Raw genomic sequence first — 22,764 nt, 5'->3', positions numbered from 1 at the left:
TGGCGAGACGTGACACATGAATGCAGGCATTCTTCCGTTGTCGTCGGCGCCGCGTCGCTTGTTGAAAACACGTAACGATGCACCGATTGTCTTATTTTTGATCTTTTTGTCATCCAATGATTCTGATGAATTGCCATGCCGAAGAGAACAAAAGACGCTGGCCACAAAAGACTCAATTAAGTATAAATGTCATTTTTCGATTCTTTTGCATTATTCTTTGCCACTCACGCTTCTCCACATGATTTCTCAAGTTTCGAATGCAGATTTTAATACGGATGTATTACATGATAAATGCGTGTGTAAATCTAATAATATAGACTATTACAAAATATTGTCGTTGGGAAGGAACTGTAACGATACAGAAATTAAAGAAGCGTAAGCGTGATTTAAAAAAAAAAAAAAGCGCGAGAGATACATTTATATATTGCCCGGGCAACAAAATAAAACTGATAATTGCGTCGAGTGAAGAATTAATAATAAAGGGCCGATTAAAAATACGGAATTATTTGAGAGAAATTGATGATTCCCTAACCTACTCCACACTGTGATTACTTTCCTTCATTCGCTTGCTCGGCTATCTACGGCTGTTTTACCAACGCGACATCAAAGCAACCGCGCGTTGATCCATTTCGAGAAAGATATCATGAGAGTCTTACCCATAACTCTTTTATATATGCAAATTTTTACGCTATACAATAATTATTGATTTTTATTATCAAAGTCTTCGATTTTCTTTTTCATTTTCTTTGTTACTGCTAGTTTAATATAGATCAAAACACTATTAATAATTATTATGTAAATTAATAACATTTTTTATTTTATACAATATGCATATATAAGAACACAAAACAATTAATCGTCTTATACTCTTGATAGTATATTACGTATATATTATTGTATTTGTTATTTTATTTATTAATAATATCAGTGATATTTTTATAATATAATATAATTTCTTTACGATATATATTAAATAATATATATCTCTCTCTCTCTTTCTTTTTCTCTGATAAAATCATTCAATATTATATATATACAATATTATAGTAATGATATATTTTACGAAAAAATATAACAGTGAAAAATGTATCGCATTGACATATAATAGCGCGATTATTTTTTTTTTAGATATCGACGATGCGCTGTACGATACAATCCAGCACAGCAAAAGAATGGAGGTGCTGAGGCGATTTTCGCCTTAGCAGCTGAAGCGTACGACGTGCTCTCAGATCCTCTTAGAAGAACCGTGTATGATCAATACGGTGAAGAAGGTCTTAAAAATGGTGTGTCGCGACCAGAAGGATTTGTGAAACCTTATGTCTATCACGGGGAGCCGATGCGAACCTTTAGGTGAAATGGAAAGCCATTGATCTTCTGCAATTGTTACGAATTGAATCGTAAATTTATATGTTTGCTTTTGATATTGGTTTTGCGATCAATGTGTTATTTTAAAGCACTTTTTTTCTCGGAATTAATATTTTTTGAAATATATGTTTATTATATGCTTACACACACACAGTAGATCGAATATTCAAAATTAAGCTACAATTGTTGGTCCTTTATAAAAATAAATTTCCGATATTTTAGAAATTAATGTTAGTTATAAATTTTCAGGGAATTTTTTGTGGTTCAAAATCCATACGACGATCTCTTAAACATTCTAACTGAGCCCCAACCTCTATTCCAGTTTCCCGAAGGTCGAGGTATTAAACGAAAAGAAGAACCTTGGATCAAAACTTTATTTCTAACTCTTTCGGAGGTATAAAACTGATCTTTGCTACATCCCTGATTATTTTTTCTTACGCTTTTCAAGAGAGATATATATTGCGAATTATTTACAAATTGCTTCTTTCTTTCGAAATTATTTCATTATTAATATTATTCAAAGTTTTAAAATTTTTCGGAAGATAATAAAAATTAATTTAATCTTGAATTTTATATAAATACAATATGTATAAAAGCATTGTAAAAAGCGAAGATAAGAAGATATAATTGCATTGGAATAACAGAAAATGTTTCACTATAGGTATTTTTCGGCGGAATAAAAAAAATGAAAATTCAAAGATTGGTCTTAGTCGGCGACGATAAGTCGACAACGGTATCGATGGAAAAAATTTTGACGATACCTATTAAACCGGGGATCCCACCGGGTACCAGAATAGTATTTCCAGAAGAAGGTGATCAGGGACCCACAAAGGTACCCGGTAAGTCCTTCCATTGTATTCTTGAGTTTGAGTGTATAAGTGCGGTTGCTTGGATATTATTACAATTGCAACAATAAAACAGATGGATTTTTGTTGTTCACCAAATTCCGCTCTAATTACAAGAGCAAATAATTTTTCATGTATAAAAATAAATCAATTAATATAAAATCAAATAAAACTAATATTAAAATAATTTTTAAGGATAAAGTAAAATATTTAATTTTTTTTTCTTTTTGAAACTAATTTTCTAAATAGTAATATTGATGCATAATCATTTCTTACTTGCAACTTTAACTTATAAAAGTTTATCCGCGAGTGAATTTTTTTTAAATTAATGATACTGGAATGTATTTGAAAATTTAAATTGACTCTTGTGATAAATATTAATCTATATTAATTGTGTCATCAATCTAGCGTTATTTGTCGACATTGTTAAGTTAAGGAAAAAATTTGCAATGCATAACGATTATATCAATCTGTGGTCAAATATAAAATGATCAAATCGCGTCACATGACAATGCGAATTCCGTGAAATAAGGGTTAAAGATAAACGTTATCGTAACAAGGGATGATATCTTCACTAAGTCTAAGACACGTTAGCGTAGCGGATGTTATCTTCGTCACGGAGGATCGGCCTCACGAAACGTTCCGGCGAGAGGGCTCGGACTTGCACATGACGGTCGATATCTTTCTAAGGGAGGCGCTGACCGGAACGGTGATCACGTTTAACACCGTCGACGACAGAACTCTTCGGATCCCGATAACATCGATCGTTGCGTACGAAAACCCGTTATAAGACCGCATCATGTTTGTCGTTCAACGTTCCGCTATTTTTATTAATTTTATTAGTTTATTTCTTTATTAGTTTATTTTGATTATAAATTTTCTTTTTGGATTAATTTGCTTTAGATAAAAAAATCTCGAATAAAATATTATTTTTTATATAAAAATAGAGAGCAATTAATCCATTAAAGTCAATTTTATCAATGTTAGCTTTTCTTAATACATTATTTGATTTTGAATAATTTTCTTTTTTTTGTTTACTAAGATTACAATTGAGAGAGCTAAACAAGTCTTATTTAAATCATCTTTTGCCTCTCACAGACCGGATTACACCAAACGTATATCAGGAGAAGGTATGCCTTTTCCAGCAAATCCGAAGCAGAGGGGCGATCTGATACTGCGATTTAATATCGAGTTTCCGATTTATTTGCCGTTATTCAGCAAGAACCACATCAAGAAAGCCTTCGAAATGTCTCGTACGAACGTCGAAAATGCCGAATATATCCATCGCTTTATATTGAACAACAAGATGCGCAGAAACGTCGACGACAACGTTCCATTACGACGAGGCGCGAACGATGAAGCGGATCGATTGAAGTTTATATGTGAAACGTGATTTCGGGCATGCCTTTTGTAAATGTATTTCGCGCTTTATTTGATATGCATATTGATTCGACATAACTTGTACATTTTTTTCAACGTCGTAAATTCTCTGAGAAATTATTATATAAAAACGAAAGTTGTTTCAAAATTATCATCTCTGTATGCAATCGATTATTTTATTGCAATGCATAATTAATACCTATAGCTAAACTATAGTAAAAGGCAAATGATTATGATAACATTCAAAGAACAGAGACAGAGAAAAAATACAGACATAGGTGGCATATATAAAATAATATACAATTCAAAAACGTATTTAAATCACTTTTACATATAATTTTATATATTACGTACGTCGTATTTATATGTGTATTGCACAAATATATATTTTTTTATTTGTGCCTGTGTTTTATCAAAAACTAAAACAAATTTTATGATAAGGAATCATTTACGCGGCCATAAATTTGTATGAACTCTCCCTTCTGACATCATACTCCAAAATAGCTGACGTCTGGTATCATCGACCCTTAAATGTGCGATGTAAGCATACCAATATCAGCAGACCTAACATGCCTTTGAAGCGACCGCTCATTGTTGCACGATATAACGGGTGTCTCCATCTTGCGGGATCTACTAATGATCCAATAAAACTCGTCCATCGGTATACTCCGTGAATTTTCGCAAAATTTAATTCATCTTAGGAAGATCATAAAAATATTTCATTCACACATGACAGATGTGAAAAAATCCATGTCACATATGGAAAAAATGGCATGAATGAGTCCGATTTAAGGAGCGGCTTCCGTCACGTTGCGACCTCGAGCGTGCCATTTCAGCCAGCGACAGCGATTTCAGCTGTGCTATTATCTCCGGCAATCATATGACTCTTCCGCACGTGACTTTATTTACAGTAGACTTACACTCCCGCGAACATGTATGGTGCAGTTCCGCGTGACATGATAGACCCCGGGGACACGAGTCTGATGAGCGATGCGGGCTAACTATAGACGACGGGCTGTGGCTTTATGATGCCGTTGCTCGATAAGCTGCTGCCTCTGAAGAAGAGTAGTCTACGCGGAAGTGTCGAAAGCCTAGTGTCCAGTGCGCGAACAGCTGAGAATGATAGGTGAGCAAGAGATCGCGCGCGCGCGTCTCCATTTCGGAGCACGGTCCCTTATCGCCGATGTTCGTAAACTCTTTGCAATGATTCGCGCAGCATCTAACGTTATCACGATATGATTTCACCCCTTATCGCATCAATCATTTGTATATTGTCATTTTGTATTAGTGCTAGAAAGGAAGAATATATATTTGTTTTTTTTATAAATCGATTGTGTGAATATGTTTTGAGATTTTCTATCAAAAATGATATTTTTTCCGCAGTACAGGAATAAAAGTATACCCTTATTATTATCAAAAAACAATAATATATTTAAATTATGCATTTGTTAAACACACATATTGCTTTAGCCACCTGCGAATGAGAAAAGCTTCTATATGTGAAAGCGTCTATATGCGTTTTGTAGGGATTCTGTATTGCTTCTTGGAGCGGATCAAGTGCGGATTTTGCTATTTAGGGAATGCGAATGGCGCGGTAGGAAACTTCTCTTCGATTCAATGACGGTGCAGAAGCACCGAAGTAAAAGCGAAACCTTGTGCACAGCGGTAAACAACAATGCAGAGGGAAAGTGCGAAACGTCCTTTAACATAGGAAACACTCGCGATTTCGAGGTAATTACAAGTTTCACATATTGATAGTTACTAAACAAACGGATTATAAATAATAATTCATTTCATCAAATAATATTTAATACTCTAACCACTGATAATCACTATAGTAATATTAAATAAACTTCTTGTTTTGTTATAATTTTTAAATTGATTTTTAGACTCATCATGCAAGATAAGGCAAATCTTGACAATACTTTTTATATTTTTCATATCTATAAAATAAATTTTTATTTTGTTTATAATAGAGATGAGCTTTATATTTTATTTATTCTTGGCACAATCATTTTTTTCTGTTACTATGTTATAACATATATTTAATCAAATAAGATGTTTTTATGACAATTATATCTTTTTGACACTTACATTTCCAGTCTATAAAAATTAAATATTGCTAATGAAAAGTAGCATCTAAAATTTTTAGCGAGATAAGATAGTCGAAGATGATGTGAACTTACTAAGTGAAATGGTATTCGGTACTGTAGCGATGACGTACAGAGGATCATCTTTTAAGGTAAGTCGATCAATAAAGAAAATTTTATTTTTTAATTTATCTTATCACAATATTATGCATATTTATTTTAATTATTTGTTTTAATTATTAATTAACTTTTTCACAATTTGAAGGTTCATTCGATGGATTCTCCGCCGTGCATTATGTGCACAAAAATTTTTCCGGCGACGGAACACAACACATGCAAGACAAAGTAAATTATTTTTCATTATTTCTTTCAAAGGATACTTTTATTAATTTTTTACTTATCATTTTATTATATTATAGTGAAAGGATTTCGGATGAAGGACTAGGACGATCAATGCATGTAGATTCTGCTTCCAGCAATACTAGTATGCGATCCTTTCGTAAGTATATCGATATTATTATTACATTTGCTCCAAACTAATAATAATTTGAGATACAAAATACAATAAAGATTAACCCTTTCAGCTTCACAATTAAATATATATTTTGTATAGGAACGGAATTTTTTAAAAAGACTTATACCGTTGATCTTATTGTGGCAATACTCTCTCTTATTCCTTTCAACTCTTTAATTAATAAATACATTTTGTATGAGGAAAAAGAAAACAGATTTTTAAAAAATCTTATACTATTTATCCTATTATGGTTGTGCTTACACGGTATCTATTATTTTTTTACAATTTTACGGATAATTTATTTAATTTTGAATGACAAAAATCGGATAAATAAAAATGTCACAAATAGTTGGAAGGGTTATTAAAAATAGCGTCAGAATAAATCCTGATTAGGTTTCCATCGCAGACTCTCGGCCGAGTTCCGGCAACTTATCCGGTAACGAATTGCACGCGGGTCCGCGGAAGAATTCGATCTGCTCGAGTATCGGCAGCAGTTGGGACATAGACGTAACGCCGCGGACGGGTAGTAAGTTCACGTCAAACGATTAGAGTGATTCATTGCCGGGGATGGCGTGTTCACGTCGTAACGCGATGCTGATCCAGGTTCGCAATCGTTGGAGAGTAACAGCTCGTCCGGCGTCGGCAGTCTCACTAGCTTGCGCAGAAGATGGTTGAGAGCGGTCTCGACTTCCCTCGGACGATCGGATTCTGACGATGCTTTCGGGATGCAGCACTGGAGCGAAAATGGGAACGACGGGCGTGACGGACACGGGAAACGTCACAAGACCAGACTAGGTTTAACGATGCTGGTACAATTGGCTCAGGGCCACGAAAGGTATAGAATTACATGCATGTATTTATATATGATCCATATAAAAATATATATTTATGAAAAAAAAAACATCTGTTCCTAAAATATAAACATAATAATTTTAAATATAGATCTTTCGTTAAACCAATAAAAATTAAAGATACTTGTATATAGTTGTGAAGATAAACATAAAAAAATTAAAAGTTTAAAATTTTTAATTTATAAAGAATTGTTATAAATAGATGGAAAATATTTGTAGCCGGATAAAGGCGCGCCTTCTGGAACACATGGCTCTCTTAGAAGGAATGCTGGATCGTTTAAGATATTTTTGCATTGAGACCAGCAAAATCAACTGCAAGGTACAGCTGGCTGATAGAATTTGCAGAGCAACGTCTCGATTTGTCGTTTCGCTGTTACATATACTTCTCAACGTCAGTGTCGACATTAATACCCGTACACCTCTGCTGTGGCATGACGTTTTACTCAACTCCGTGACAGTATATGATAAGACGAATATCTTACATCGCAGTTTGCAACAGATGTGCCAATTATTTGACGAGCTCGATACAAAGTCGACAAATTTGTGAGTATATAAGAGCATAGATCTCTCGAATTTAATAAACGCATATTTATCTCAATGTCTTTCAGCTTTCTGAGTACCGTAGTAACCGCTGTATTAACGTATCATCTCGGTTGGATATACACCGTGCTATCTCCGCGTGATCGGCAAATGGTAAGTAAGAAAATCGTAAGAATAATTTTAAGAATTATTTAAATATAAAAATATAAAAATTAAAATATAAAAATATAAAAATTATATATATTTACTCAGGAATTATATAAAGGAAAATTCAAAGAAGTTATTAATGTAATGTTTGTTTGTTTAATGCCTGTAGAGCTGTATGCTAGTATTATAAGGTTGTAATAATAGAAATAGACATATCTTTTAATTACTTTAAATTATTATTATTAATTTTAACGCAAAAATTTATTAAAATTTCTCTGAGAGATGACACTTATTTTTATTTTTAGATCGAAAAATTGGGAAGCTGGTATTCTTGCAATCCGCTTTGGGCACAACTTGGCGATCTTTACGGCGCGTTAGGCAACCCCGTGAAAGTGGCACATACCGTAGTCGCGGGCGATCCTCGAAAAAGCGACCTGATTAATTCCGTCTTGTCGTTTCTGTCTTACTTTATCCGCTGCGGGATGATACAGAAACATCGAGAGTACCGTTGTTCGTCGCAGCAAGACGTGCAAACGGCGACGAATCTGTTGGAGCAGGCGTATAGCAAGCGACCGTATCTGTTCGCTAACAAAAGGCCGACGTGCACATTCAATGATCGAGATGCCGCGATTCGTAGATGCCAATCGCGCGTTTTGTCATCGCGTAAACCGACCCAATCGTCCGATACCGGTACCAACGACGTTAACACATCTCGAGATGGTATCGTGCAGTCTCCCGTGGAACGACCGAGAATTTCGCGATCCGTCAGCCCCTTGAAGCGCAGCGGCACCATGAAATCCGGCCTCGACACGCTCATGACGAAGTCAACCGAGGCGTCGATAGACTCGAAGCTCCCGACAAAGGAATTTTCGCCACGCGAAAATGATGAGTCTCAGACTGAGAGATGCGAGCAGAATGCTCAATCGGTTAAGGATAACGAGAGAAACTACGCATCGAGCAAGGTGAAAATAATCGTTAGCGAGATCGAATCTCAGGAGGATATTACGTCGAAAAGAGAATATCAGCCGCAAAATTATCCAGAGTACCCGTTGCTGAGCTTTGAAAAGAAGTTGAATAACCGTGATCCCGAAGGGAGTCTCGCGGCCGGAAAGACTGAACTGCAGCATCCGCTGCACGATAGCAACGTGGATCCGCTAAAAATGTTTTATAACAGACCCGAGTTACCGCTTAATATGGATCGTGGAATCGTTGACGAGTTTAAGGAATCGCAGGTCTTCTTCACTCTTGGAGGGGAAGATAAATCAAAGTTACCGTCGAAACCGCGGTTTGGTAACATTTGTCAGTGTTCTTATACTTTCACGAAAGGAGTGCCGAGCACATCCGCGCAACTTCCGGAGGGCGTGCTGAGAAAGATCATTCAACGAAATTTTCCCGAATCATCGAAAAGCATACAACCTCCACCGGGAACATCCGATATGGGCGCGAGATCCATTGGCTTTTGTTTAAAGTGCAATGGTCAAGGATATGCTGCTTCACAAGATTACGACGGTAGCAAGCAAGTGTTGGAAACACCGACAAACGCAACGGAAGTATTGCGCACGTGCGGAAGTTCCGAAGGTGGTAGAAGCATAAAATTATCGCGGTCAAACAGTCTTGAGGCTCTGATGGAAGCCAATAGCGTCGTTGAGCTACCGATGCCACAGTTAGTGTATTTTTGATACAGTAATATCCGTTAAAAATGCAATCTTTATATTAATATAGAATTTTTTTGACACAAAATTAAATCGGGATTAAACTTAATTAATTAAAATCCATAAAGGCTAATCCCAAAATTTTTATATTTTATGTACAATAGACTAACATTCTATTTTAATTCCATGATCTCGTTAAGAGGAATTATGTATCTTATTATAATGACTCTGTTGCAGGTCGAGGAAGATTTCACCGAGTAAAGGTATAGTCAGAGAAATGGATTTTACGAAGACTCTCGTGCAAGATAAAATAACGCATGATGAGACTAACACCCTAGAAACGGGCTATACGTGGGGCTTGGTGCTACAGGGTGTGACCAAGAGGAAGAAGAGGAGAAAAAGAAAAAAGATTTCGGAATACGAGAAGGACGACGTCGAGGTTGAACCGGAGAAGAAGTGGTGGTCTCGTATGCGGGAAGAAGTTATGGCCAGTGTTCGATTCCCTACGATCGATCAACCGGTCGCGGAGGCACTCTGCGTGCTGGCCGACCTGGACACGTGGCACGTCGGGATCTTATCGAACAATACACCCTGTCAAAGTCCGCCCTTGCCGGTCGGGATGTCGCGTCTGGTGTCGAACATGCTGGAATCCTTCGCCTATGTATGGAAAAATTATCACTCTGCTACCCATGTGAGCTCTTTTTCAATAATTTAATTAACCATCTCTTTGTATTTTTTTTTATATATATATTATTCTTTTGAATTAAACTGATGTTTCAGTGTATAGCAATTCTGGAGGCTAAACTGAGGGAATTATGGTTGAGAAGCGAAGCATTGGCGGAGATGATGATGTCCGTGGAAGTGTGCGATGCCAATGTGAACAACTTAACCAGTGCTCTTGATCTCGACGCAGCCGACATACCGCTTCTACTTGCGGTCGCGACCACTCATTCTCCGGAAATAACGCAACGATTTGGTTTTACGCTAACTTAGATCCGTTCAATTGTTTACACTGGTGTTCTGTAGCTTACGTGGTATTTTATAGATAGATACTTTCTGAATATAGCGTATCAATATACGCTCTGATATATTTTTGGCCAAGAGAAACTAACTTTATATTTGTTGTCGAGTACACAATAATAACGTAATCTTACAATTAAATACATAGTAATATCTAAATTTTAATTTTAAACTATAAATTAGGCTAAAGAAAATATTAAATTTTATTCGTACCCTTAGCTATTATTCGTTTCAGCGTTTTATTGTGAATTGCGTAGCTCTCGTCTGATATAAAATCGACGACTGATTCTGACTAATGGAATGTGTGTATGTGTGTCTGTTCGTATTTCGGTTTTTTACATGATTTATGCAAACTTATAGTTGTACACTTGATTAATAAAATTCAAATGAACTTTTTTATCCTGCTGTATTTTTCAGAAATTCCTCAATATTTTAATCAATTTTGTTAGATATTTAATAAATTACGTTACATTTTGTTGGTTTAAAATAAAAATTGAATTTTTGCCATAAATTTACATAAGCACATACATAATGTGAGGTTATCATAAAACGAACTTATCTGTTTTTCAACGATTGGAAATTTCACGAGTATCTCGAAGTGGTAGTGAATAACGTCACACGACTCGGCCGTTTTACATTTTTGTTACTATCCAAAATATTTAAAAATTATGAGAATCTAACTAAATTTCTTCCATCTATTTTTGTGATATTCGATGTGAGATACCGGCATTGATACAAATTATACCAAGAATCATGGAGATCTGCCCCCCTGATCCGTGAGCTTTGACACCGCAATAACTCGTTAATTGAACTTTGATTTTGGCATCATATTTATTGATCGTATATTTACACAAACATATTTTTTTTAAATAAACACTTTAAAAATAAATACATAATTTTCATTACTGCAGACATAAGCAAACTCCACGGCAGTCGATTATTGAGGCAAAAAATAAAATTCGGGTGAGCTTACAGAAAAAAAGATCACTCTGTAATACTTGTGTATTTGATATCTTAATAATTTCTTTATTCGATCTACACTCCACGTTTTTTTTTCTGGAACATATTTTAGCTAGGCCATGATTCATGTTGCAACTGTTGCTGCTGCTGTGTACCACAGCCCACATGCTACGTGAGTTGACATGTTCCAATTCAATTGTATTTATATATTTATTTATACATTTTAAAGAGACATATAAATTAGAGAGAGAGAAAAAATGATATTTTTTTACAGAAATATATTCAGCCGGAGGTATCAAAATCCTTCGCGCCCATTCATGTAAGTAATCCAAGGAAAATTTGTGTATAGAATAGAACAATACTTTTACCATGGTTTTCCAAAATTATCGTATTTGACATATATTTCTTGATCTCGACGCAGCCGACATACCGCTTCTACTTGCGGTCGCGACCACTCATTCTCCGGAAATAACGCAACGATTTGGTTTTACGCTAACTTAAATCCGTTTATTTGTTTACACTGGTGTTCTGTAGCTTACGTGGTATTTTATAGATAGATACTTTCTGAATATAGCGTATCAATATACGCTCTGATATATTTTTGGCCAAGAGAAACTAACTTTATATTTGTTGTCGAGTACACAATAATAACGTAATCTTACAATTAAATACATAGTAATATCTAAATTTTAATTTTAAACTATAAATTAGGCTAAAGAAAATATTAAATTTTATTCGTACCCTTAGCTATTATTCGTTTCAGCGTTTTATTGTGAATTGCGTAGCTCTCGTCTGATATAAAATCGACGACTGATTCTGACTAATGGAATGTGTGTATGTGTGTCTGTTCGTATTTCGGTTTTTTACATGATTTATGCAAACTTATAGTTGTACACTTGATTAATAAAATTCAAATGAACTTTTTTATCCTGCTGTATTTTTCAGAAATTCCTCAATATTTTAATCAAATTACGTTACATTTTGTTGGTTTAAAATACAAATTGAATTTTTGCCATAACTGTACACTTGATTAATAAAATTCAAATGAACTTTTTTATCCTGCTGTATTTTTCAGAAATTCCTCAATATTTTAATCAATTTTGTTAGATATTTAATAAATTACGTTACATTTTGTTGGTTTAAAATAAAAATTGAATTTTTGCCATAAATTTACATAAGCACATACATAATGTGAGGTTATCATAAAACGAACTTATCTGTTTTTCAACGATTGGAAATTTCACGAGTATCTCGAAGTGGTAGTGAATAACGTCACACGACTCGGCCGTTTTACATTTTTGTTACTATCCAAAATATTTAAAAATTATGAGAATCTAACTAAATTTCTTCCATCTATTTTTGTGATATTCGATGTGAGATACCGGCATTGATACAAATTATACCAAGAATCATGGAGATCTGCCCCCCTGATCCGTGAGCTTTGACACCGCAATAACTCGTTAATTGAACTTTGATTTTGGCATCATATTTATTGATCGTATATTTACACAAACATATTTTTTTTAAATAAACACTTTAAAAATAAATACATAATTTTCATTACTGCAGACATAAGCAAACTCCACGGCAGTCGATTATTGAGGCAAAAAATAAAATTCGGGTGAGCTTACAGAAAAAAAGATCACTCTGTAATACTTGTGTATTTGATATCTTAATAATTTCTTTATTCGATCTACACTCCACGTTTTTTTTTCTGGAACATATTTTAGCTAGGCCATGATTCATGTTGCAACTGTTGCTGCTGCTGTGTACCACAGCCCACATGCTACGTGAGTTGACATGTTCCAATTCAATTGTATTTATATATTTATTTATACATTTTAAAGAGACATATAAATTAGAGAGAGAGAAAAAATGATATTTTTTTACAGAAATATATTCAGCCGGAGGTATCAAAATCCTTCGCGCCCATTCATGTAAGTAATCCAAGGAAAATTTGTGTATAGAATAGAACAATACTTTTACCATGGTTTTCCAAAATTATCGTATTTGACATATATTTAATTGGGAAACTAATATTGAAGAAGAAAATGTTTTTTTTTTTTTTCTAATTTGTAGTGAATTTATAAAGATATTTTTGCTGATTTTCTATGTTACAAAGTTACATCTGTAACTTCCTTTCTAGTATTATTCAAAATCGGACGTCCCAATGGAAAAAAATACAACATATCGACTCTCTTACTGGGAGGGCCCCAGTACTGCAGTGGAGCCCATCCGTCCCGAGGATAACCTGACATGCAGTGACGGCCCAATATCTGACGAAACGACGCATAAAGTATGCCAGCATTTTATACTTACGTCGATTTGTTGACAACCTAATTGTCGGAACTGTTGTTGGAATTTAATTGCTTTTTTAGATGAGCTATTTTGGCAACTGGTGCGTGAAAACAGATCCGCCGATAACACCATGTGACAAACAATTACTAGGTAGAGGTCCGATGGAAGATGTTACGACACAAAAACACGATTATTCGTGGAAATACACGGATCGCGTTCAACCGATCAAAACGGAGGATAATTTGTATCGTCCCTGTGCTGCATTATGCGGTAATTTCTATGGGGCTAGATAAGAATATCCATTTTAATTTTATGCAATTATAATTTAGTAATCTTCAGTATTTGATAAGGATGAAACTTAATGTGGTATTTTAATTATATTAAAATTTGCAATGTTGTTTAATTAATTAATTAATAACATATCAAAATCAGATGATACGACCTACCGCTTGAGCTACTATAACTCCTCCTGTTTGCTTCCGACATATTCTTATGCGCCCGTTAATAAATATGTCAAATCGGATGTACCAATGGAAGGTTGTACGACATACAGGCTTAGCTATTGGCCGAACGAGATCCCTGTAAAAGTGAGCGATTTAGCAATGATTCTATTTTTTTATTTTTACGAAATTTATTTTATCCATCCATGTTTTTAATAAGCTACGAGTGTTCTAAATAATTTTGTGTTGTATATGTATTTTTGGATATCTATTACTTTAAATTATACTAATATAATTTTTTACTAGTAATTTGTAATATTTGTATGCAAATTAAATTATATTTTTTTATAAATATTTATTATGTATGAATATTAAATATATAATTATTTATATTTCTTTTTTCAGGAGGAACAACCAAGAAGAGAATACTGTCGCCCGGTGACGCCGATGGACGGATGCACGACTTATAAACTGAGTTACTGGCCCCACTGCGGTGAAAAGCCTCCCGAACCTATCGTTCTGCAAGAGAACGAAAACTTATTAAATGTCGGTTGCTGCTTCGATGACAATACCACATATCGGCTTAGCTATTTCGGGTGTGGCGGTGACAAGCCACCAGATCCCATTCGCCAGCCTGGCAATATAATTTTTTCGCCATGTCCGCTCTCTCACGACACCGTTAATCGGGTGAGCAAACTAGTGCGGATTTGCATCTTCACGGTGTATTCGATTCGCGGATGATACATTAAGTCGGGTCAATGATCACATTATCGAGTGCATTATGCGATGATTACGAGATAATTTTCTCGAATTGCCTAACAATCGTTGCGTCGTCTCTCAGATTGATTTGACAGCCATCTTTCTATCAAGCCGTAATGCTATTGTAACGAAATGACAACAATAAGTATTCCTGTAAGATTGAGGACGTCGATTAACTTTATCATTTCAACATCGTAGAACATGTCTGAAACGAGATAATCGTTCTATTAATCAAAAAATTTTTTATAATCTAAATTTTTTATAATCTGGAAATTGATTTTCATATTTGAAATTTCATGAATCAATCTCGCTCTTGTTGCAGCTGAGTTTCCTGGGCAATTGGTGCGTCAAACAGGAAACGCCTATCACGCCTTGCGATAAGCAGTTGTTAGGCAGAGGCCCGATGCAAGACGAAACTACTCAGAAGCACGATTACACCTGGAAGCAGGTGATGCCGCCGACAGAGATTCGACAGGAAAACAATCTCACTGTCTCGCCTTCGCCGCTAGAATGTAAGTTACATAATGTAACATATATGTAGTCTTTTATATAACATTACTAAAATTTGCAATATTTGCTTCTTTGACAAGGTTCCTTTCTTATTAAAGGATCTTGGAAACATTGTATGATTATTTCATTTAATTTATTATTTTCAACGTATGATTATTTCAGCCTGCACAACCCATAGATTATCTTACATACCGAACAATCATGAATGTCTGCTGCCTAATAAATCATACGCACCTATATACAAGTATCAGCACTCTGAGATTCCGATGGAATCCGAGACCACGATGCGATTGAGTTACCAACCCGTGGAACCAGCTGATCAAATCGAGAAACCATGGGCTGTGGCTAGTACCTATTATCCACCCGTTAATCCTATGGAAGATAATACCACATACAATTTAAGGTTTGATCTTTTTACTTTTATTCAATTATTTGTTATAATTTAGATTTTCATAATTTATTTTATAGTTTATTTTATAATTAATTATTATTATACTTTTTTTGTCTGTTTATAAATTTATAAATTTATAATTTTTTTTCTAGCTACATTCCGCCTGGAACTCTCGTTCCACTGTCATCCTGTTCCACCTCTTGTCCCCCTGTTAAGGCTTACGAAAGTAATTCTTATAAAATTCTTATAATTCTAAATGTCATTTTTTATATTAAATAATATAACTGAGACTTGTATAATTTATTCTAGTGTCGCAACAAGCTTGTCCCGCATCGTAAATAGAAAGAGATGGTAAGCGAAATATATCAAAGAAAAGTAATACTAATATTAATATATTAATATTTCTTACAATTTTTTTGCAGAGATTAAATCCTGTACGAAATGCATGTGTCTCCGATATGTCCTGATCATGTATGTTGTTGTGATAATAAAATGTCCTTGTGTATAATGCCTTTTTAATACTGTATTAAGTTATACAAAAATTTAACAATTTTTACAATCGCGCTCGTACGGTTATGGTAATCATGTACGATCAATCGTGATGTGAAATTTTTCTTTTTAACTTTTTTTACGAAGAAATAATTACTTAATGGTGTGAGATAATATATTTAATGTATATTTTATTTGATGTAACGGCGATTATAGGTATAAAATGTATGGCATTAAGTATTATGTATAACGATTACATCATAATTGATATTCTATGGTAATCGATGATCGATTTAATCGCAGCTGTATTCCATCTTCCGTGAGAAATGCTCATTAGATTATATGAGCAAGAAGTTGCGCTGTAACATCGACCAATGCTCGACTAGACATAATATTCGAGATGCTTCTAGAGGCGTGAGATTATAGATTTTATGTCGCGTCGGAAGTCAACGGCTCCTCGACGTGAAAGTAGTTAGCATATCTATCCGTTTGCGTAATAATATCGCGGGGTGTCTTCTCTCCTTTTATAAACTCCTTCAAATAAGAGGAATGACAGAGTGCAAGAGAATCGGAAGAAGACGACGATTTCTAAATCATCTTAATTTTACCATTAATTAGATTCCGTTAAGAAATTAATGACATAAATGACAGCATAAAAATATGTAAAGAAATTGATATATAATATTATGACATATATATGATTCTTCAGATTGAACAGCTCATAATTATTTATTTATGCACATGACTAACGCGAACCGCAGTAACTTTCACTAATTTTCATCTCCGCATTAGAATCTTGATTATTTGAATGTTAAATAATAAAATGCTTGATTAAATCTCAGCGAATATCATATAGATCATCATTGTATAACGAGCCAAGTTAGAGCCTTTTCATCATATACGTTAGTGTTTTAAAATCTAATTAAAGTAAATAATCCTCTGCTTTCAAAATTTTAAAAGTTTGGGAACGTAACTGTTGCAAAAGAATACATCTTCTCGGTTTTCTCGATAAAGTAGAAAGAATCGCGCGAGAGCAATCCGAAGGCCGCGTAACAACAAACGCATTGCGCTAATCGGAAGCGCAGTCGCAGGCCGTTGATCGTGGGCTGTTGCGATGGCATTATTACGCGCATTCTCTGATGCATATGTAAGTATGCATATTAGAATGTGTTCCTCGCCCATTGTCTTGCCGATCTCATAATTCGTAAAACTATACGAGAGTACATGGATCCAGAAGGATCCGCACCCACGATTCCACCGGAAGAGACACGAAAGTTTCGAATCATCTGCGATGACGATGCGAGAAATAATTGAGAAACTTGAGTGCTTTAATATTATTTGACACTGGATCATTATTATATATAATTTACCTTTATATATACATATGAAATTTCTTCGTAACACAATATAAATATTACACAGTAGAAAAATTACACAATAGAAATATTTCATGTAAATTAGTAAATAATAAATAATTTTTAATTATCGCGGATAATACTTTCACGAAACATCTTAATATTTTAGATTGATATATATATAAATCATTAATATTTAGGTTAATATTTTAGATTGATATATATATGAACTATATCGATACAAATATATAGATCAATGTATTAATCGATTCACTAAAGCCATAATTTTATCATGGAATGAAGTCGAGCATATAATGTGTTTTTGCAAACAATAGCAACCATTGGAAAGCTATCGAAAGAACGATGATAGGTTTCAGCCAAGAGTAAGGTCGTTTCGGGCAATGAGATAATCGGAGCAGGACGATTCTTGGTATTACGATCTCGGGGAGATCTCGACACGATCGCTCTCGAAAGAAGCGACGATCCCACACATGCATTTACTTTGGTAAATATGTAGGCTTCTCGCCATAAAGCACACGAAGCATCTTTCGAGGCGTTCTCGAGTAGGGGTAAAGTGAGAGTGGGTATAAAAGAGGATTTCTTTCCTCTCCTGGGATCGCAGTCGATCTCGTTGGTTTGCGACTATCTCCTTGCGTTTGTACTCCATCGTACTAGCACGGGACTTTACGTCAACTTGTCTTATTACGAGGCGCACATCTCGTGAGTCAGGATGAAATACGTGGTAAGTAACCGCGGGGACCGTCTTCCGGAACGTTAATCAAGCGCGACGCGGTTCTGCCTCTTCAGGGCAGAAGAATTAACATTGTGTTCTTTCATTGTTTCTCATTAACTCACTGCATAGGCATAAAAAAGGGGGATATTATTAATTAGTTTTATCAATGTCGAATAACATTAATTTTACTTATTTTTTATTTAGCTTATTTTTTACCGTCTGTTCTTTTAATTTTCAGAGAAAGAGACATAAATATATATTAAAATAAAATTTACTGACAATGAAAGCAAAGATTTTGAAAAATTAATTTTAAAACTTAATAGAATTTGAGCAACTTAAAATATAATAATAAAAGAAAATTTGAGAAAATTATATATTTGATCAAAAGAATTATCTGGTAAAAGATAGTAGCGGAAAAAGTGATGCTTGTAGAATCTTAAGAACCTGTCATCATTGTCGTTAATACATTGCGACACAAGTCGCATTTATTAATTAGTATGCGCGAGATGCATCGTTGAAGTGATGAAATAAGAACTGCGTGGGATTAAAACCCAGAGTTTTACATAATCTAAAGATTGATATGAATCTTTAGTTTTCGCAATCACTTTCATCAAATATTTAAACATATTCACTCATGATGTAATATTTTCTTTAAAAAAATTCTCTAGCAATTAATATTGTATCTGTATATTATATTATATTTATCATTTTCTTTTTCTTTTTCTTTTTCTTAATAGTCATGAATGCAGATAAATAGATTTTAATTAATCAATTATAAACCTTGTAAATAAAATTATAAAATTACAAAAATAAAATTATAAGAAAATTACGATGTTATAAAGATAAGTTCTCGATTCGATTGATAGACGTAGAATCAAAATGATAATGGAACAAGTAACGCAATATCAAGAAATATAGGAGGGGTTCACGATAGGTTGGGATGAAATGGGACGAACCCAATGGGTCAGGAGTTAAACGACCCGCGCTGGCATTTGCTTCTTACTTTCACTCATCTCCTGAGAGCGCATCGCCCGATTTCGTAGCAGAGAAATCGATAAATCCACTTTGGCATTCGTATTACTCTCTTCCGTGTCTACTCTCGTCGATCATTTAATCCGTCGATTCCTCTAGTTTCAGAATGTCGATTAGAAAGGGAACAAACTGACGTAATCTGAACCTTATGACATAACGTTTTCCCTTAATGACATAATTGCCTCGATCGCATTGCTGCGTTTGAAATATGCGTTTTAGCGAAATATATCTTAATCATGCATTTTTATAATCGAGACAGGAATGTAACATTTGTAATTTTTCAGGCATTAGCAATGATTCTGGGATTGGCGGTGGCACAGGATCCAAATTATCATGGACGCAACTATCAGCAGGATGATGGACAACAGACTGATAGCAGACGACCTATATCTACTACGCCCATCCCGATCTTGCATTGGAACAAACAACAGGAACACGATGGAACTTATAAAACTAGGTACAATTATATTTTCTATAATTTTAAATTCAACACACAGTTGCCTTAAAAATATTTAAAAATTATTTATTAAATAAAGAATTAAATACTGCAAGGATAATACTCTAGTTACAATATTTTTGAAAAAAAATATTTTCTAACAAAAGAATTACTAAAAATAATTATATAAAATTTTATATCTCTCAAATCTCTTGTTTCTCATATATCTCGCCTTTATATATTACATGTGTGAATATATTTCGCCGATTCAACGTATTTTATGCCCTCCATATATTTATACCGCCCATTGAATATTCATTGCACGATAATTTGACGTAATCCCGAAAACACCGATGCAATACTGCACAGTTTCATTACCTGAATCTGTCTCGAATCTGCAAACTTCGGCAGCGAGCATTTTAATATTATGTAATGCGGCTCGATTTCTGAACCGTACGTTTGCGCAATCGATTATTTAACATCCTGGTAATTTGGATCTTGCAGTTACGAAACGGGCAATAACATTATCGCCGAAGAAAGCGGCTACATCAAGACCATCGGTGAAGGTGAAGACCGGGCGGAGGCGATCGTTCAGCAAGGCACCTTCTCTTACACGAGTCCCGAGGGACAGCTGATCACCATTCACTACACCGCCGATGAGACCGGCTTTCACGCGCAGGGCGATCACATTCCCACGCCACCGCCCGTTAGCGAAGAGATCCAGAAAGGCCTCGACCTCATCTACGCGGGTATTCGTCAGCAAGAGGTAAGTATACTCACGATCTTTCCTCTTCCGTCCAACCCTCACTGCCGCCAATTACTAAAAGATCCTCGGATACTATTTCCACGCTTACTTTAGTGACTATTCGAGATTTCATAAAATTCCATAAGATAGAATCTAATTAATGGTAAATTCTGATATAAAGTAATTTTACATGCAAGATTTTATTATTATTTATTTTTATTATTATTTTTATTATTATTTATTTGTTATTATTATTAATTAAGAAAATATTGCAAATTATTTACGCAATTAAATTCGCAATTTGAGTGACTAAGATAATTCTAAAATAGATATTGGCATTTAAAACTTGTGAAAGAATATGAAAATTAAAGGGTAGATATTTTAATATAAGATATAAAACTATTAAAAAAAAGATTCATTCATAATGACAGGGGAGAGAAAGAAAAAGACATAATATATAAAAGTTTATTGCTGCATTCAACATTAAAATCCATTCACAGTTTCCTGTCCTCAATTATCCCTACTTGTTTCTCTCTCGCCACTTCTTATCACCTCTGTTTATGTTCACATTCATGTTCACCTTTATGGAAAACGTTCTCCTCGATCTTATGGGAAGAAACTTCTGTTTCGCCATAGCTAGCATAGGTCACGGTTTCTACGAGCAGGATTTGTGAAAAGTCATTCAGTTATCCGTATACTATGTGAGCGCACTTGCGAAATCGTGATAGAGATCCATATCGATGAAAAGACTAAAGATCGCAACATCGTATAAATGACTTGCGCAAAGAGAAGAGAAAAGGTAGCTACTTGCTATCGCACACAGTTTTCTCTCGACTCTCATTAATCATCGTGTCACTACAACAGCTACCAGTTTTCTTCTGCTTTTACTCTCGTTGGGATAGAAAACTACAATCTTATATGCGCTGCAGGAAGCATAACATAGATAGATTCGTGCTGAGAGATTTGCGTACAATTAAAATTGCTTTATAGATCGTGATAATTAACATTCTATCACTATCGAATGAATCCATCAATCGTATTTTATATTTCTATATCTTTTCTCGCAAAGAAGAATAGCAATTTTTAAATTAAATTGCGAAATGTGAAAGGAAGAAAATATACTATTGGAAATAAAGATACTGAAATTTTTCTAAAAATACTATTGTTCTTCATATAATGATGGGAAACGTAATTCTAATGTTTGCTTGTGTGTGTGTGACATTCAAATAAACTTTATTTGATTACAGTTAAAGAATCCCTTTTGAATAAAAATTATATTTTGTATTTAATCTCTCATGAAACTAATAACAGGAATAGTTTACTAAAAAAATTTGTTTATGTTTACATTTTAGGAAGAAGATGCTCGCGCAGCAGCCCAAAAGTCGCAACAACCATTGAGCCAGCAGATCGATAGGCGGGACGACTACAACAGAAAATATCAATAGTGAGCGTCTGTCGAGCCTTCTGCGATATAGCGTATTTACAGCACTGTATCGTTATCAAGAAATAGCAATTAAGTTGTTAAGTTACATTATTCCCTCGCGCGTTACACACACAAATACGCTCACCATTATGTGTATACATTTGCAGTAAGAGACATCGCTTGATAAGTTCGTCTTCGTTCTTCCATCCTTTCACCGTTGATCATGTCGATCCTTTCTCAACATGAGACACCGGCGTACCATTAATGATTAATCTTTATTTCTTTCTCTCTTTTTCTCTCGCTGTCTCTCTCTTTTTCTCTCTTTCTCTCTCTGTAACAGAGACACCGCCGTGATTGTGCTCTTCAAATGTTGGGAATTGACATTTCTCGTGTGTCGCGATAAAGAAGGTCACGAAAGTAACTTGTACCAGCGACCTAATCCAATTGTCTTTACGTTCATTTATAGTGCTATTATTTTTATATATTTTATATGTAACAATTTTGTTTCCTCAATATGCAAACTCTTAAAATCTCGACAAATGTTTTATATTAATTTTCCTTTTTATATAATTATGCAAAAGAAATATTTTCCAAGCATCTTCTTTTCTAATATTTTAAAAAACGAAATGCTATATGTTAAGATATCCTTTACATACATATAGCATCTCGTTTTTTATATGTTATATAATTTATTTAATATTTCACATTATTCCTTCTTTTTATCTCTGGATTATCATAGAGAAATGTATTTACGAAAATATTAAATACAATTTAGAGAATTATTTATCT

General features: G+C 34.4%; 2 protein-coding genes and 1 pseudogene across 3 annotated transcripts; all 3 read left to right on the top strand.

Moving 5' to 3' along the window:
* Positions 1-238: 238 nt before the first annotated feature.
* Positions 239-3,640, top strand: LOC115239138 (dnaJ homolog subfamily B member 13-like). The gene is made up of 6 exons (XM_029813493.1): positions 239-375; positions 1,129-1,350; positions 1,615-1,759; positions 2,027-2,204; positions 2,810-2,981; positions 3,309-3,640. The coding sequence occupies exons 1-6, from the start codon at positions 239-241 to the stop codon at positions 3,601-3,603; spliced, it is 1,149 nt and encodes a 382-aa protein (XP_029669353.1). The 3' UTR covers positions 3,604-3,640.
* A 390-nt stretch (positions 3,641-4,030) lies between these two features.
* Positions 4,031-10,803, top strand: LOC115239181 (folliculin-interacting protein 2). 2 transcript variants are annotated; one of them, XM_029813555.1, is made up of 12 exons: positions 4,031-4,716; positions 5,117-5,321; positions 5,743-5,832; positions 5,946-6,025; positions 6,100-6,179; positions 6,601-6,720; positions 6,798-7,029; positions 7,265-7,588; positions 7,654-7,738; positions 8,038-9,395; positions 9,622-10,075; positions 10,165-10,803. In XM_029813555.1, exons 1-12 carry the CDS (start codon positions 4,616-4,618, stop codon positions 10,375-10,377), a joined length of 3,342 nt encoding a protein of 1,113 aa, XP_029669415.1. In that variant the 5' UTR covers positions 4,031-4,615; the 3' UTR covers positions 10,378-10,803. The 2 variants fall into 2 exon arrangements, with proteins under 2 accessions (XP_029669415.1, XP_029669416.1); XM_029813556.1 differs by lacking the exon at positions 4,031-4,716 and having other exon boundaries at positions 5,214-5,321; positions 5,693-5,832.
* Positions 10,804-11,483: 680 nt separating this feature from the next.
* Positions 11,484-22,572, top strand: LOC115239137 (annotated as a pseudogene).
* The last annotated feature ends 192 nt before the right edge of the window (positions 22,573-22,764 follow it).

The sequence above is a fragment of the Formica exsecta genome, unplaced genomic scaffold (assembly GCF_003651465.1).
Source record: "Formica exsecta isolate Colony F162 unplaced genomic scaffold, ASM365146v1 scaffold365, whole genome shotgun sequence".
Lineage (NCBI taxonomy): Eukaryota > Metazoa > Arthropoda > Insecta > Hymenoptera > Formicidae > Formica > Formica exsecta.
This window is presented reverse-complemented; position numbering and strand designations above follow the sequence as displayed.